The 17,441-nt window shown below is 44.2% G+C and overlaps 1 protein-coding gene across 4 annotated transcripts in view; it reads left to right on the plus strand.

Annotated features, from left to right (window-relative positions):
- Positions 1 to 14,586, plus strand: part of Kcnn3 (potassium calcium-activated channel subfamily N member 3) — a 154,661-nt gene extending 140,075 nt beyond the window's left edge. For 3 of the 4 annotated variants that reach the window (XM_063250434.1, XM_003475583.5, XM_013158996.3), the window contains 2 exons: positions 741 to 810; positions 4,793 to 14,586. In XM_063250434.1, the coding sequence (XP_063106504.1) occupies positions 741 to 810; positions 4,793 to 5,089 (367 nt within the window). In that variant the 3' untranslated portion in view covers positions 5,090 to 14,586. The remainder of the gene's footprint in view (positions 1 to 740; positions 811 to 4,792) is intronic. The other variant, XR_010048055.1, reaches the window with a different exon arrangement.
- Positions 14,587 to 17,441: the final 2,855 nt, after the last annotated feature.

A 17,441-nucleotide genomic window follows, 5' to 3' on the forward strand; every position in this document is an offset into this window, starting at 1 on the left:
CTCACTTACTTCTCCTGCCAGGCTATGGGCAGGCTGCTGCTGTGAAAGGTGAAAACGAGAGCAAGAGCCTCTAAGGGGCCTTGTACACACACACACACACACACACACACACACACACGCAGTTCCTATGTACAGCAACTCAGGAGTACCTTCTGTGATAGAATATGATTTGGGGGGTGGGTGTGGTGGTAGTAGGATTGAACACAGGGCCTTCACCCTGAGCTAAATCCCCTATCTTTTTTTTTTTTTTTTTTTACTGTTTCAAGTTTCGAGACAGGACATCACTAAGGCTGGGCTGGAACTTGTGATCCTCCTGCCTCAGCCTCCCAGAGTACTGGGATTACAGGCAATGCAATGCCACACCCAGAGAGGAATGCAATTATTTTTTAAGTATAGTAAAAATGCAAAGGATCAAAACATTCATTCTGATCTGAGGTGTGGGGAAACACTGGAAAGCTGAGGAGAGGGTACAAGCACAGCCTAAGCAAAGGAAAGAAACAGGCAAAGGGTCTGAGAATGGCAGGTAAACAGAGCGACTGAAGTTGAGCATGACAACTTGATGGAGACGAGAGTTTGCTTTCCGTGGGCCCTGACAAAGCTTTGTGTCTTTCAGTTGCTCTTCATGTTCAGGTCCCAGGCTAAGGTCTAACTCAGGTGAAGTGACAGGGCCGTGGCATCTGCCAGTGGGGTTAACTCTTAGTGTGGACTTGCAGGATCTAGCTGTTCCCTCTCCCCCACAGACTGAGGAGTGTGAAGATGGAACAGAGGAAATTGAGCGACCAGGCCAACACTCTGGTGGACCTTTCCAAGGTGAGGGGCAGTCTGAAGATGCTTTAGAGTTCCCAGGCAGCGAACTGGACTTCTCCACTGCTCCTGCAGACACCTGACTATGTCCAAAGTGCACAGTGCAGAACCAGGAAAGTGAAGAACAGCACCTCCTTGGTTAAAAAATAATATTGGTTTAAAAAAGGTTTGAGTTTTTGATGCTTATAGTCTATGGTGTGTTGTTTAAAACTTGGCATTTGTTTCTTTTTATTTATTTATTTATTTTTATTGGTACCAGGGATCGAACTCACGACTGCCTGCTTGCAAGGCAGGTGCTTATGCCGCGGCATTTGTTTCTTAAACTAAGTGGTTCAGGAATGCCCTTGCTTGGAACTAATTAGCTGTCCTACTGAGTCTTTTCAGTGTGTGGTTTTATTAGCTGTGCACAGAGGAGCTCCTAAGGACCAGCTGAGCTGCACAGGGGCAAAGCACCTTAATGAGGGCCGAATGGTGCAATGGCTGGGCTAACAGCCTGGGTTCCATCTAACAGGACCCTTCCTGTTTGGTGCTATAATTGGAAATGTATTTTCCTGCATCTTCCAATCCCTACAACCCTAATTTTCTAGCCCCAAATTGGTGGATCAGGGGGATGGTGCATTCCTTTGCTTCTTAAGAAGTGAACATGAAGATCCCAGGAAGAGAGGCCTCCTTTGAGTGCTCAAGGGTTTAAGCTCACTATCACATGGTCATTCTGTGTTTCTGGCACTGAACTCCCAGGAGCACTTAAAGAAACTTGCTCCATTTGCAGATGACTTCGGTAAAGGGAGTGGGCAGAGCAGAGTCAGCACCACCGCAGAGAGGCCCCCCTCCTCACTGCTTCCCATAGAATCTGAGTCTCAAGTGCATAGCCCATGACCAGGCTGGCAGAACATTCCAGCAGATGCCAATTATTATAATGGAACCCATTCCCTGGGAAAACAAGAGTAACTCCCTCTGGCCAATTAAGCACCATTTGAAAAGAGGGTGCAATCAAAAACTACTGATTGTTGGGCCACGTGCAGGTGCCTTGTTCAATAGAGGGATCAACACAAAGAGAATGGCCTCTAGGCCTGTGAGGACTTTAATCAGGGATTAAGTGGCTCAGCACAGCTGGGGAGAAGTCCTACTGCCTGTGTGCCTTGGAGGGGCATTTCAGGTAGAGTGCAGGGTTCCTGGGAGCCTGGGTGCCCACACACAAGGTGGTGAGTACAGTCAGGACAGGATGTGAACAGAACACTGGTGTGCAGGAAAGAACCCTGGGGGGTCTCGTGGAGGAACACATTCTGAAGATATAAGGGAGTCTCCTCCCAGCACAGCATCAGAGTAGACATGTGGTCTGACTTCAGGAAGGGACTGCTTAGAACAGGACCTAGCAAGCCTCCAGAGGTGTTCTGCACCATTTTTCATATCTCCTGCTCAAGTGCCTGACTCAATTCTCATTCATCCTCTGTCTCTGTCTCTGTCTCTGTCTCTCTCTGTTTCTTTGTCTCTCTCATTCTTCCTCTCTCCATCCACCTCTTATTTGTCTTATTTCTAGATTCTCAGATGAGATGAGATGAGATGAGATGAGATGAGATGAGATGATTGGTCAGTTTGGGTCATGTGCCCACCCTTGGACCAATCAGCTATGACCAGGAAGAGGTTGAAAGGCAGAGAGCTAGGAGTGTACTCGGTGCACTTGAGGAATGGCCCAGTGAAATTCCTAAGATATGATTTTTAGGAGTAGCATTATTTTCCCGCTCATCTAGCAGGGCACATTGTGGCTGATGTTCACAAGAATATTAGGTACCTTCTACTTTCAAGCTTACATTTCTGCAGTGCCACCCACAGCCTCTCAGAGTAAAGGGACCCAGCAGAGCTAACTGGGTGGTGCACAAAGCCCAGTAAGCTGGAAAAATGCTCTTATGAATTGGACGAAGGAGCCAACCACATAACCAGGGGAGCAAGTTACCTGGAAAGAAAAAGTATAGAGCAAAGCATTAAGAAGAGACTCAGAGCTACTATGGGGTACATGGCATAAAACCTAGGGAAGAGATGAACTCTGACATCCTATAGTCTTTGTCTCTTCCCCCCAGGAGACCTGCCCAAGGTGCTGGCAGCAGCTTAGCATATTTCACATTGGGCCATGTTCCCCCTGGCATCCTGTCACCAAGCAACGGAACAGGGGAAGGCAACAGAACACTGTGCTAGCTCCTTTTTCTTTTTTTGTGTTTTACCCTCCCAACCCACCACCTTCCCACCCCTGCCCTTCAGTCTCCCCCCATTAAGTATGTGGCACGTGGCCTCCAAATATTATATTCTAGATTGAAAAGCTATTTTACATGGTGACAGAGCTGGGAGGGCTTGGATATTTTACCTGATTGCTTCAATTTCTTCAAATGAAATGTCAAAGTAATTCCTACCATCTGAGGCTCAGGTGATCAAATAAGGTGATATCTGCAAAAATGCTTTGGAAACTCTAAAGGTTTTGCACATGATAATACTGATTTTGAATATAGATGAAGAAACCAGAATCCAAAGGAACAGAGTGACCATCTCAAGGTCAGGGTCTAAACCCAGGGCCTGGACCTCAAGTCCAGAGCTCAGCAGGATACCCTGTGGAAGAAGAATCTGGTCTTATACATTCTGGGAAGAATTGCACCTTGAGGAGGCTTTGTGAATGTTAATTAACAAAGGACAGACTTTGACTTCTAAAGTCACCTCTGGCAATGGTGGAGCCAATGGGAGAGCAGCCCAGTGAATTCCAGTTGGCAAGATTTTGCTACATTTCAAATACTCTCTTCCTATTTCTCTCTAGCTTCTCATTTTCTCCCATCTTCTACTCCCCCCCCCACCTTTTCACCTTATTTCCTGCTCCTTGGGCCCCCAGGGCACCCATGGTTTTACCCTCTGCTAGAATAACCTGATATTTCAGGTGAAATAGGATCAATGTCACTGGCAGATCCCCCAAAGGCCAAAGCTGTCTAGTATCTTAGGGTAGGGGCATCAACTGCCAGCCTCGAGGTCTGCATTGCTGCCCCTGGAGTCTCCTTCCTGAACCCCTGGGAGTGTGAAGACTCCGGTGAATCTGTCCCCCAAGTTAGAGGTATAGAGCCAGAATAGCATTTGATAAATTTCTGGGAGAAATAAGACTATCTCATAGACTGGAATTCTGAAGATCAGCACAGGGGATCCAAAGATGTATGGGGACACAGCACTGGTAAAAGGTGGAGCCCCTGGTACCATGAAGTGGTGTTGGATGCAAGAAGTCAATTGGGGCTCACCCTTGAGACAATACCTGTCAGGAGTGTGGGAAACATAACTGGTCTGAAGAGCATCTGAACCATAGTACAGTCAACCGGGATGTGGAAATATCTTAGCCAGGTTGGGGGGATCCTTTGGGGATGTTCCAAACTGTGGCCACATGGGTCAGGCAGGGAAGGACTGGACCTTAGCAAGATAGCTCGCTGTGGCTGAGAGCCCTGCCTTGGGAGGTAATGACATTTCACATTCTGGCTGCTGTGTTGAAAATGGCAGGGTTGGTGGAGCACTATAACTCATAAGTAGCTGTAGTTATTATTAACTCCAATTTGATAAGGAAGCAAGGTGGCCTGATAGAGGGTACATTAATAGTGAGCTGTGGACTTCTACCTCCTGAACCCCGGCCTGCTACTTCTAAGTCTGTGGTGCTGGCCCTTTGCACCTCAGCACTCTCTTGTTAGTTGTTAAAGGCCACATCTCCAACAATATGGGTCAGAACTCACTTCTTTTAAGAAAAAAGTGTCATTTCTTTTCCTACATACATATTTCCTATTAAAATATATAATCAACACCAATCACTTTTGTAATAAGAAAAACAAACATCTCTGGAAAGTAACCCGTATCTCCTTCCTTGACCGCAGCTGACCTAGCTGGAGTGGAGTCACTCCTCTGTGAAGCACTAGGAGCTTCCTGTCTTCCATGGCAAACTCCTCTGTGACTGTCTGTCCCCTCCCATCTCCTCACACAGATGCAGAACGTCATGTATGACCTAATCACAGAACTCAACGATCGCAGTGAGGACCTGGAGAAACAGATCGGCAGCCTAGAGTCCAAGCTGGAGCACCTTACGGCCAGCTTCAATTCCTTGCCCCTGCTCATCGCAGACACCCTCCGCCAGCAACAGCAGCAGCTCCTGACTGCCATCCTGGAGGCCCGAGGTGTGAGCGTGGCAGTGGGGACCACCCATGCCCCCATCTCTGACAGCCCGATTGGTGTCAGCTCCACCTCCTTCCCGACCCCATATACAAGTTCAAGCAGTTGCTAAATAAAACTCCCCACTCCAGAAGCGTTAACCATAGGTCTTAAGATGCAAATCAACTCTCTCCTGGTCGATTTACCACCATGGAACTCTCAGACCAGAGACTAGAGAGAAGCAAGACCCAGCGAATTAGCTAACTCACGTTCATTCGGCGTGCTTGGTTCGAGATGCCTTGAAACCAGAAATCTAATCTCTGTTTAGGTGCCTCTACTTGGGAGCAGGAAGAGGACATGACAGGAAGCGACACCTCTGGCAGGGCCCTTGCTGCACGGTTGGTGGAGAACAGAAATCCACGCTCAATCTCAGGTCTTCACATGGGGGTGGGGAGGGGATATACTGAGGCAGCCAGCTGTGGTGCCGCCTGGAAGAGGGGCCGCTGTGAGAGGGTGGGGTCAGGCTGGGGCACCTCAGCACACCTTTCTCCTTTCTTGTTGTCTAAGGAAGCCTCTGGGTGACAAAAGTAAAAGAACTGCCCACAACTTGCCAAAACAGACATACCCAATTTAGAATGAGAACAAGCCAGATTTCCCGTCCTATGTTAATACCCACAGAAACCTGTGTGTTTGCAAATGCGTGCAAGCTCATACACGTGCACATCCCACATTTGGTCCAGGTCCTTTCTTGAGATCAACCCAAATAAAATGGGACCTGGTGCCTTTTCCTGCACACAGTAGGCAGTCTCTAACTTGGGTCGAGTTGGCTTGCATCTCAGTGTGGGATGCATTTGGTTCAGGTAGTTAACTAGTAACAGCCACCTTCTGAGCTTTATTGAAGATGCAGGTCCCTTCCAACACAGTACAGGTTGCTTTACCCTGGATACACACTATGTGTTATTTGAAGTGAATGCTGAGCAAAATTGTTGGCATTCTGGAGGGATAAGCAAGCTTCTAAAAATAACAGATCTTGCAGAGTTTTCTTCTTACATCTAAACAAGCTGTGTTTTGAGGGACCATGTGCACAGGTATATATATGCGAGGGAGGGGAACAGAGCATGCACAAGCAGGGGCAACCCAATGACATGACCAGGAATAGAAGTGTTGTCTGGGATTTGCTGAGCTGTATCCACCCAGTGACAGACATTAGGAGTACAAAAGGGCCAGGTGCCCACTGGTGAGCTGCTAAGCTTGGAGGAGGATAGAGTGGCCTGTGTGGTCCCTTCTACCTGATCTGAAGTCACCTCAAAGGGAAATCTAGTGAGAACATAGCCCCAAAGGAAACCTTGTGGGTAAGATAAAAGAGATTTGCAGACTGTTCCTACTATGCCATGTTAATCTTGGTGCAAAAATTATTCCCATATGTCTCAAACTCCAGGAGACTCCAAAAACAAGACAGAGCATAGTGACAGGCACTGAAAATCTTTTTCATTGCTCCGTAATCTGACTACACATTGCATTTGTGATGTGAAGCCCATCACGTTAGTCATCACTTTTCACAATCTGAGGTGTTTGACCTCTGCTTCTGGGAAAGTAAATGGTACTGTATGAAATATTTCATCTGTTTAGGGTAACACAAAGGGGTGTTACTTGCATAAGATTGTCATTCTGGGTTTAGTTTTGCACCAAAACATCATGGGCATTCTCAAGGTGGTGCCTTGCTGTGCAGACTTTTCCTCTGCAGTGCTGGGTCCGGTCCTCTAGGGATGAAGGAATCACTGGCCTGTTAGGTAGATAACCACTACCTAAAACGAGGGCCTCTCTTTTGGGAAGATCTGGTCTGTTGCTAACCTCTTCTTTGTGTCTTTCAATTGATTTTGTTTTGTTTGCTTGTTTGGCAGTGCTGGGGATGCTCGCACATGCCAGGCAAGTGCTCTACCACTGAGCTGCACCCCGATCCGCTGCTGCTGTTTTAATCTTCTTAATGGTTTACTCTTGGTAATTCCCCAGAACATTTTCATTAGTTTTTGTTTTTTGCATACCAGAGATGCCACACCTGCTGTTGGCTTTTTATTTTTATACTCATTCTTTTACTATTAATTATCTGAAAGATTCTCCCTTCCTTTTTTTTCCTTTTCTTTCCAAGAATGGTGCTTCTGTGTGAGCAGATGTATAAACAGATGAAATAGTCATGCAGTTTCCTTGTGGCATTACCTCCATTTCACAAAGCCCCCTGATTGGTCCTCCTGAGTACGCCAATCTTGATCATTTAATGTCTGTCCTCAACCACTGACACCTGCTCACCTCTTCCATTCTGCTCCACCTTGTGCTGTGTGCACACACACATATGTATGGGTGTGGCCATGGGCATATGCACACGTAGAGATTTAGCCTTCCTTTCAATTAATGACATGCAAGATTCCACCACCTGCTGGGTTGGTGGAGCTCACCTGTAATCCCAGCACTGAGGCAGGAGGATTGCTATGTGTTTGAGGCTAGCCTGTGCTACAAAATGAGTTTAAGGCCAGCCTGAACTGCATAGTGAAAACCTGTCTTAAAAAAGAAAAAGAAAAAAAAATAAAGGGAAAAAAAGATTTGCCCACCACTCCTTCTTCCTGAAAGTGTGCACAGATTATTATTTGCCCATCATGGTCTGTGGATAATTCTTTAGCCCATTATTGATGCTCTCACTAGGTGAACACTGAAGACCAAGTTAGCAGCAACCAGTTGAGGGAGTTTTGGGAGCTGTTTCCAGTAGCAGTGCCCACTGGCATCACAGAGATACACGGGCATTTGTAGCATGACTTGACCTATTGGTAGTGCAATAGCTATGAATGGTTTCTATCATTGGCAAGACTACTCACTCTTCAAGAAATAAGTGACTGAATCTGCATGTTGATTCTGTAATGGTAAATGGGATTCTATTTCTCTGTACTAGTATTTCAGCTTTATGTGGGGAAGTTACAATTCTCTTGCAAATATAATCAACTCTTAATGACCTAGGTATCGATTATCCTGGATGTAACTCACCTGGATTTTCTTTTGACCTCAGCATCACAGTCAGAGGGGAAAGGAGACAGGAGTCTAATGCCATGCCTACTTATACTTTATTTGCAAGTTTGGTAGTGGAGGAGGTTTAATTTTCTACTTAAGGATGGGCCACATAGGCTTGGGATGTAACTCAGTGATGTGGTACCTACCTAGCAAGTGTGAGGCTCTGTCCAGCAAACATGAGTTTGATTAGTGGTATCAAAAAAGGAGGAGAAAAAGACCAAGACCTTCCCCCAAAACAAGCAGATGAAAAATCTAATGGGCTATGTGTGAAAACTATTAATCATGGTAACCTCATTCCAGTACTGAACTACTTAATTCTGCCCACTCCTAGAAGGCCGGCCCAGTGGCAGAGCTCCTCCTATAATCTTTCTGATGATACAGTGGCAGGTCAAAGCACTCTAATATTCCCCAAGCTATCTACACACTTGAATTAGAAATACAGAGCCACCCCCTCATCGCTTAAGCCATATTATAGCTTCATGTACTGTAAAGTCAGGGACGTACTGTGATATTTTAATACCACTAATCTCAGTGGAATTTGAGGAAATAGCAGCAGTTGGTAAATTATACCAGACTAGAAGCTCACTCCTCCTTAGATTGAAGTCCAAATAAAAATCTGCACCTTTGGATTAAAGGCCACATACGTGTGATCATCATCAATAAATTGTCATAAAGTGTTTATGAACTGTTCTTGTCATCTTCCAAATATATAACCTCATGACATTATATCTATAGAAATGCTTAATACAATCCAAAAGAACAAGAGGAGGTCAACCCTGAGTCACCACTGACTGCCTGACTTCAGCAGGGACCAGTGGTCTGACAGCCTCATAAATTAGGAGCTGTAGACTGTGCACAGGAGAATAAATACTAAAATGCTGAGCAAGTGCAAGTTCTTGTGATTATTAAGGCCAAGAAGGAATATCATTGAGAGATAATGACTTTATTATACTTGAGGATTTCCCCCTTACATTTTAAGTGATATTCTGTGAATAAGTCATGCAAAAGAACAATATTAGGGATTAAAAAAAAACCACAATAAATAAAAATCTAAATCTGGATCCACATCTTTGGATCCTCAGCTTCTCTGTACTTAAAATGAAGGTAATATTAATATTAGTAATTACAAAATATTCAGTAGAGGGGAAAAATGAAATCACTATTGTCACCAACAGCAGCTTGGACTGGCCAACTAGGCCACACTTTGCTGCTACATTTGAATGCAGTCCGTAATTACCAAAAAGTCATTATGAAATGTCAGATGGGCCGCAGAGTCAGCAGGGAGGAATATGGGTGTGGGATGAGCACATAGTTCCAGAACCTCCTTCCTCCTCCAGAGTGTAATTATGTAAACAGTGCACTCCCAGTTAGGAATCAGTTTCCTCACGAAGGAAACGGCCTTGTCGTGATCACAGGACCCCATCTGAGACACTGTGAAGTCATTGCACCACCACTAGGTTATTGTTCTTTTACTGCTTTAAATCCTAAGATATGTCCCCAGTTTTATAGAGTCATTGTATTTCCTGGAAAGTTGCTAGAAGCAGATTGAGAATCCATTAGCAGTCATTTTGTTGACTGTGGCATTTGGTTTCAGTACCTTAGACAGCTACTGTGACTTCCTGGTAAGCACGGGCCAGTCCCTTCTCTCCCCCTGCAGTCAGTCGGCTTGATAGCACCCTGGATGGTATCTGTTCTTCCTCCACGGCCCCCAAAGTAAACGTTTGGAGAGTTTGGGGTCACTTGTACCACTGAGAAAGTATTATCGGGATAGCAATATTAACTGTCTGCCTGTGGCGGTAGGAGGAGTGTGCCAGGATGCATGAATAGAAATTAACTTCAAACTCCTGTCAGAAAGTAATGTGTAGGTTCTTTCTGAAATAGACTACAGCTTATTAGAAAGCACTGAATCCAAAGTATATAGAAACATACAGATAGAGAAAATATAACTGTGATGTTTTTGTCTTACATCATTACTGGAAACACCCACACATGAACTGGAGTTCCCTCTGAATGAAACCAATGTCAAATCTTCAACGTATGACCTCCAACCCTAGGTGCCAAGTGCCCAGCGACAGTTGTTTACACACCTGAGACACGTATTCTGGTAGCTGTGATCTTGGGCCTGGACATACAGAAGAGACGTCGTGACCAATCAAGCTGGTGGAGAAAAAGCACAAAATTCAACATCAACCTATAGTGAGGACCCCAAAGAGATACTGACAATTCTGGCAAAAAAAAAAAAAAAAAAAAAACTATGAATCTGATTGGACAAGGCAACATCCAGCTTCCCACAAGAAGGACTGGGAATAAATGGCATTCCCGAACTGTATTTGGTCTTTGAATCCCAATCAGGACAGATCCACCTTCATCGTATATGGGTTTTGGTGGTGCGACAACTCGATTTTGGTCCCAGGCTCTCCATTCTGCACTGGCCACAAAAGAAAAAGAAAGTGACAGGATATTAAGGAAATATTTCGATGGCAGACTCAGAGACTGAAGTGTTCATATTCCGGTTCGGATGAGCTTCAATATGAATTTGCATCTTGCCTCTGCGCTGCTTGCTATTTTTTAATGATAGGAGAAAGCATAACAGTTTATTTTAAATATGAAATATATTGCTATATTATAAAGTATATTGTAACTTTCAATTAACATTTTGTATTAAACTAGTCTTAGCAGGTCCAGTGTCAGCCTGCTCTCCCAACAACTGTTTCTGAGTACACATCACTGTCAGAGGTAGCCTGGGGTTTACCTGGCCTGGGGTCCCTATCAACAGCCATACTCTCATTCTCCAAGAGCTGGCTATAAGTGACAAAAAAGAAAACACTATTACAAGCTTGGGAGAACAATTCTACCCTAAATTCTGTCAAGCCATTTCAGAAGAGATATTTAAAAGCCATTTCTCCTTTGTGGCTGTGCATAGCCTGTTTAATAAAAGGGCAGATTCTTTCCACATAAATGCAAAGGCCCCATCCTATTCCACTCCACAAATTAGGTCTCTAACTCAGTCAACAAGTTTTCCTTTCCAGGGTTGGCATCAAGTATAAGGAAGGGTCCTGATTTCCTGTGACTCAAAATACAGTACTTGAAATTCTAAGCATTAAGCATTTCTCTATGGAAGAGTGGGGGCAGGATCAGCAGTCCACTCAGGCAGGGCTGGAGGAGAACCCAGCATGCAGATGTGCTTTTCTGAGCTGGCAGCACTCCAGAGGGAGCAAGGTGGCTGCATGTTTATCACTTCATGTGGAGCCCAGCTCCCAAGGGAATGATGGAAGGAGGGGGCAGGATATGCATGGGAGAGCCAAGCTTCCTTTGCTATTACTCTACCTTTGCTGGGAAAAAATCATTTCAATTGAGATGTATTCTTTATGGCAAAATCAAGCAACTCCTGAAATCCATTCCCCTCCTTCTCCATATAGTGGCCTAGCACATATGCAGAATTTCCCTGTTCTCTCCTTTGAATGACCAGGGCCTTATCTCTGGAAGAAAACGATGTGTTCATTAAGAACCAAGGTTCCCTACAGACAAAGTAGCATCAGAGTAGATTTAACCAAGGCTTTGTGTCTGTTCCCTTCACAAACTCTAACAGATAGTACAGACAGTAAAAAACAGATTTTCTCCTGGGAAAAAGGTCTGGAATCCTGTCAAATTTCAAAGTATTTAAGTTTTGAGCTTCAATTCTCTCTCTCTCTCTCTCTCTCTCTCTCTCTCTCTCTCTCTCTCTCTCAAGACAGGGTCTTACTATGTAGTTCACACTTGTACTCAATATTTAGTCCACACTGGCCTCAAACTAGAGGTGACCCTCCTGCCTCAGCCTGAGATACAAGCATGTGCCACCACACCAGGATCTTTGAGCTTCAATTCTTTTATTCATTGAACCAATCAAGGCTTGGGTCTCTGTGGCATTAGTTACGTCACCTGAAAGAGAAAGACCTAAGTGCCCAGTTTCAGTCTGCAGGTCAACACTCTCTTGTGCACAGGCCATGTTCTGTGGAGCTAAGTTCTCCCAGCATCTATATTTCCCTGTATGGTAGGCTGAGCTCCATTAAAGGCTCAGAACTCTGGGGCGCCTGTTTTCAGTAGGTTCCTTACTCACTGGGTAATGGAAATTAGCTAATTCTCAATTTGTAATTGACTGATGAAATGTACTAGTGGTAATCGATTTGTTTCTTAACACTTTGCTAGCACTAAATGGAACTCTCTTTTGGCTTTTCTTTCTAGCACCTCTCAGACCAAGACATTTACATTTATAGAGAACAATTATTTTCTGACCTTTCCCACAAAGTCGTTATTCATCTAAAATCAGGGAAGCCAATTCAGTTTCAGACTTGGGAAAGCAGACCTCTGCGCGGTAATTCAGGTATATTGCTATGTGGTAATCCTTGCTCCACAATGTATGGTCTGCAGACCCCAGCATTAGCATCTCCTGAAAACTTGCTAGAAATGAAGAATCCCAGACCCCACACCAAACATGCTTAACGAGAACTGGCATTTTAACAAACCCCTAGGTGATCTGTACACTCAGTAAATGTTGAGACACCGCAAAGGTAACTGACTTCATTAATCAGAGAGTTAAACCAATTCTTCCTTGAGTCTCATTTACCAAATTATTTGATGGCTGAAAGGTCCTGTTGGTCATAAGGATAGAGATGAACGGATCTTAAAATCCATTTGAAGTCATATAGCTGGGATGATGTATATGAAATATAGTGAAGTCGACATGGGAAGTCTTATTCTAATTTGTCAAGTGCTTCCTGATTTGTCCTGAGCCCCCTCAAAGCCCTTTTTAGATTTTCCATTTTAGCCACTATGAGTAGGGCCACAGGAGGCAGAACCTTGGGGGCCAGTCCCCTGAATAAAAAAACCACACAGTCTCCATTCAGAATAGTGCAGAAATAGCTGTGTTCCTGATCCCTGGGTTCCTTTCCCGATCAGCACAGTGTCCTACCAGTGTCCTACTCTCAAGGAACTAGCAGAAGAAATATTCCAATCATCCAGAAATACTCCTAATTTCTTCTTAAGCCCATTCCCTTATTTATTATGCCAGCCAAGATGGGAAGGAAAGATGTGAATTCTAATGTTGGCATTGTAAATCGATATGTACCCAGAAACAGTTATGTTCTAAATTAATGGCTTTAACCTGTTCATTGTAAAAAGTGCCTTGGACTTCAATCTAAAGAGGTCAGTATAAATATATATATGTGTGTGTGATGTGTATGTAGGCAAATATTTACAGATTCATACATACATAGGTGCACACACTTATACCTGCACATTCATACACAATAGACATAAATATATAAATGCTTCGTAATATATCATATTGCTATTCATAGCTCCATTTCTTGTCTGGTTCTATGTTTATTTGTTTAGTGAGATTTTTACATAGAGAGGTTCTATTCAGGACATTGATGTATTTTTTGTTTGTTTTTTTACTTTTTATTAAAAAGGTAAAGGATATTTAAAAAAAAAAAGTCAAGTGCCTGAAGGTTTTGAATGGAGTTGTGGTAAATTTTCTCATGTCACCAAAGAAGAAACTGAGTTTTCCTTTGTTAAACACGTTTTGGTTTCAGTGACTTTGTTTTCCTTTGATGTGAGTGTATGAAAGTGGGGAGAGAGATTTTGTGACTTGCAGTGGGACCCGTTCCTGTGGTCTCCGCAAGGCAACAGCAAAGATTTGTCCAGTCGAGGACCAATTTCCTTCCCACACCAGCATCAGAAGGGCCTGGCCCTCTATGTAGGTGTGGCTTGGTTGTTACTGTTAGCATGTTCCTTGCTAAAACCATGCAGACACCGCCCTGGGGTGGGCTGTGGATCACCTTAACAGTGGCTTCCTTCAGTGACACACACACAGGAGGCGAACTGGGTGTGCCTGCACCAGGTGGGAACCTGTGTCTAGGCAGGCTGGCAGAGGGCCTGAGCGGACTCTGCAATGATGTAATTGCCTGTATGAATCAGCCTCTTTCTAGGTTAGCAGTAGGTCTCTTCTTTCAGTAGTGTGACAATTTGTGATAAACCAACTCTCCCGGGTTAGGAGTGGCCACAGCTCCAGGGAGAGTTGCTAGGTTTCCATTACTTTGCTCATGAACTCAAGGATGCGTTCCCTACCTTTACAAACCTGTTCACTCTGCTTAGTTTCCCGCCTCTGCGGAAAGATACTCACAGCTGCCAGGGTTAAGTCAGAGAGGTAAAGGCCTTGTGACAGGGTTGCTCAGAAGAGACACTGCACAGTGTCAGGGGGCCAGAAAAACAATATAGTCCCCAGACTTCAGGCACATTTGTGGAGTCAGGGGTGGGAAGGCCCAGAATCCAAAGGATGGAAAGGAAGTCCCCTAAATGGAGACTTGGAACCTCTCACTTTCATCCTTATGTTTTCCTCTTAGCTCTAGATAAAAGCCACTACCCATAATGCAACTTAGGTGCTTTGGGAAAGAATATCTAATACTTGGGACTTTTTCCATGTTGGTGGACCTAAAACATTTTTCAAAAAATATATCAAGCTGTATTTCTCCTATGATTCATTGTTGAAAGCTCTCTTCCAAAAATTCCTTATGAATAAATATCTTTATCAACTCAGTGGTTATTAAATAATCATAATTTACATTTACAAACAGTATCACCTTTCATCTAAAGACCTCAAAAGTCAGTTAATTAGTTGCCACCTTACCAGGTAGATGACAGGTACTATTCCCATTATTCTGGGAGAAAATTGGGCCATGGAAAATTGAACAACAAGTGATTCATCTAAGACAGGAGATAAATTGAAAAAAATATAACTTAGCACATTTTGGAGTGATCAGAAACTTGGAGCCTGGAGGTCCACTGGGGGTTACTACTGGGTGGGGGGGATCTTGGCTGTGTGTTGATCATGTATGTGCTGACCAGGCCAAAGGCGTTTGGTATATGAGTGGGGGCGATTTGGGGGTTTGGGGTCTGCATGGTAGACTGAATTGTCTTTGTGCAGACAACTGGGCATGTGGCACTGAAGGGGCTCAGTCTGTGGCCTTCCTTGCTCTCCCCGAACTGAAGCTGGAGAGGACGCACATCTGCACATCTTGGTAAATGCCAATACCATGTCATAGCACTGATAAAAACAAGAGGGACTGACCTAACACCAAAAACTGGAGAGGTGGGTGGCTGAGTTCCTTTCATCCCACATTCTCCCTCTGCTGTGTTAAAGGGGACCCTTGCCTGCTTCCTGCTGCCCTCCTGCACCTGAGCATAATGTCTTTCTTTGGCCTTAGCTATGGGAAAAGACAGAGGGAGGACCATACTGCCAGTTTTCAGAAAAAAGTTAAACATTTAAAATAACACATTGTCGTGGCTAGCAGTGGTATCATTAGGCCTAACTGAAAAATAGGGTAACCTGCCATTATACCCATTTGTATTATATTAAATCAGTAAATAAAACATCGTCTCCCCATTTTAAAGAAATTTTGACCCATTATTAAATTATATGAAAACTGGGAAAACAGGCCATTAGAATGCAAAGGTGGGCCCAGTTCTTCAAAAATGGGTAATTCTGTGAAATTCAGAACCCTGAAATGCTGAGTAACAGCACCCCCTGCAGGTCAGCAGAAATAGAGGAGGAGCCTTCTTCAAGCACCCTGGAAGACATTTGTGTCTGTCAAAAGCCACTGGCACTGGCACTAACTAAGGAGCAGAGGAGAAAGGCAGCCCCCACCTTGCCTTACACATAGGCGCTGAGGCCCAAGAGAAGTGACTTGCCTGAAATCAGAAGGGAAAGTGGGAGCAGAACACAGACTGTGTCTTGGGAAAAGTCTCGGCAGTATGATAAGCCCAAGCCCACCCAGAGAGCCCCATGCTCTCCCTGAATGCACCCTCACTGTTGATTTTGCAAACATTAGGCTAAGAAGGCTCACAGACACACAGGCTTGCATGCACACACATACATGTACCATGTAATCCCATAAAAAACTAAGATGTGCATACTGTGAGTGGTTAAATCAATCCTGTATTTTTTATTCCAGAGGTATTTTCAAAGTTATCTGTTTTTAGTTTAAAGAGTTTAGCACTATTATTGCAAAGCCACAAGAACCCCTACTGGTTAGAAAACATTAAATTAGGTTATTAAAATGATGCAATTTTATATCTAGCATTACAGTGGATTATGCTAATGGCAGTCAAGGTTATTAATCTTCATTGCAGTTACCACTGCAAATAGTACAGAAAGATTAGCCAAAATTAATTTTTTTGCATCATGAATTTGAAATCCACACTTTATTGTTTCTGGAGACAAGTTACACTTAATAACATCTCTTAAATGCACCCCTGCCCCCTGGAAAAACAACAGGGGAAAACAGAGGCAATACACTACCTCTGTCTACATGTAGGCAGATTCCTCCTTTCTCAGGTAAGGCTGCTTCTCCAGTCTGTTCTGCCTCCTACTTTCAAACACTGGGATATCAGTTAAATGCAATCAAGTATTTCTTAAGAAAGAATTCAGAAAGCAGTGGGGCACCCACACTGTAGTCACTCATCAAGGGAAATGTCAGATCTTCGGCAGGCCTGTAAGATGTGACTCAAGTGCCCTTTTTTGCAAACACCCTCCTCACCTCCCACCTCTTGGAATGAGAAGGTAGCTTAGCCTGAGCTTTGGAATTAGGCAAATTCCTGGCAAATTTACTGGTAGGATTTCTTATAGAATTTCTCTAAGAATAACAACTTGTCTGCTTCTTTGACTTGAAAATTTGGGGCCACAGGATCCTTTTTAATTTCAGTTCAAATGAGAAACCGTTCACTTGGCATTGTCCAAACGCAGACAAGAGGAATTCACATCTTCAGTTCTCTCTTGGGAGACATGGTTTGAGAAAAAGATACAAGATATCCATCCAATAGCTTCACAAGATCTGCCTCCCAATTCTTGGGCAGTGGTACACAGATGGTGTGTGTATGTGTGTGTGTGTGTGTGTGTGTGTGAATTCACTATTCCATGTCTGTGCTGTGGACTGCTTCTGGTGGGTTGTGGCAGGTTCAAGGGATGGGTACATGACCCAGGCCAGGCCAACAATAGCAAGGGTCCCAGAAGTCAGGGCTTGAGCCGGAGCTGCTGGAAGGGACCCTTTTCCCTGCAAAAGTGTACGGGAAGGATGTGGCAGGGACCACACCACATGGTCATTCGGTTTCATGAATAGAGAGGATGGGGTCGACAGAGGGCCCCTCTGTCAAACATTGCGGGTGAAATCAAGACCACCAAGGGCCCAGGGGAGAGACTGAAAATTGGGGACCATGTCCTTTAGACATATGTATATATATATATATAAAATCACCCCTAGTTAGTTTCTGACACAGAGATCCTGAATCCCTGGTACTTTCCCGAGTGAAAGGAGCATCTTTTATTCTGGCCTTTGTCCCTGATTCCCAGCACAGAGCTTCTAAGTTTCTCGTAACTTCCTGGGTGACAGCAGTGT

The sequence above is a fragment of the Cavia porcellus genome, unplaced genomic scaffold, assembly GCF_034190915.1.
Source record: "Cavia porcellus strain 051 isolate PalLab524CR breed Dunkin Hartley unplaced genomic scaffold, mCavPor4.1 scaffold_6, whole genome shotgun sequence".
In the NCBI taxonomy this organism is placed as follows: Eukaryota; Metazoa; Chordata; class Mammalia; order Rodentia; family Caviidae; genus Cavia; species Cavia porcellus.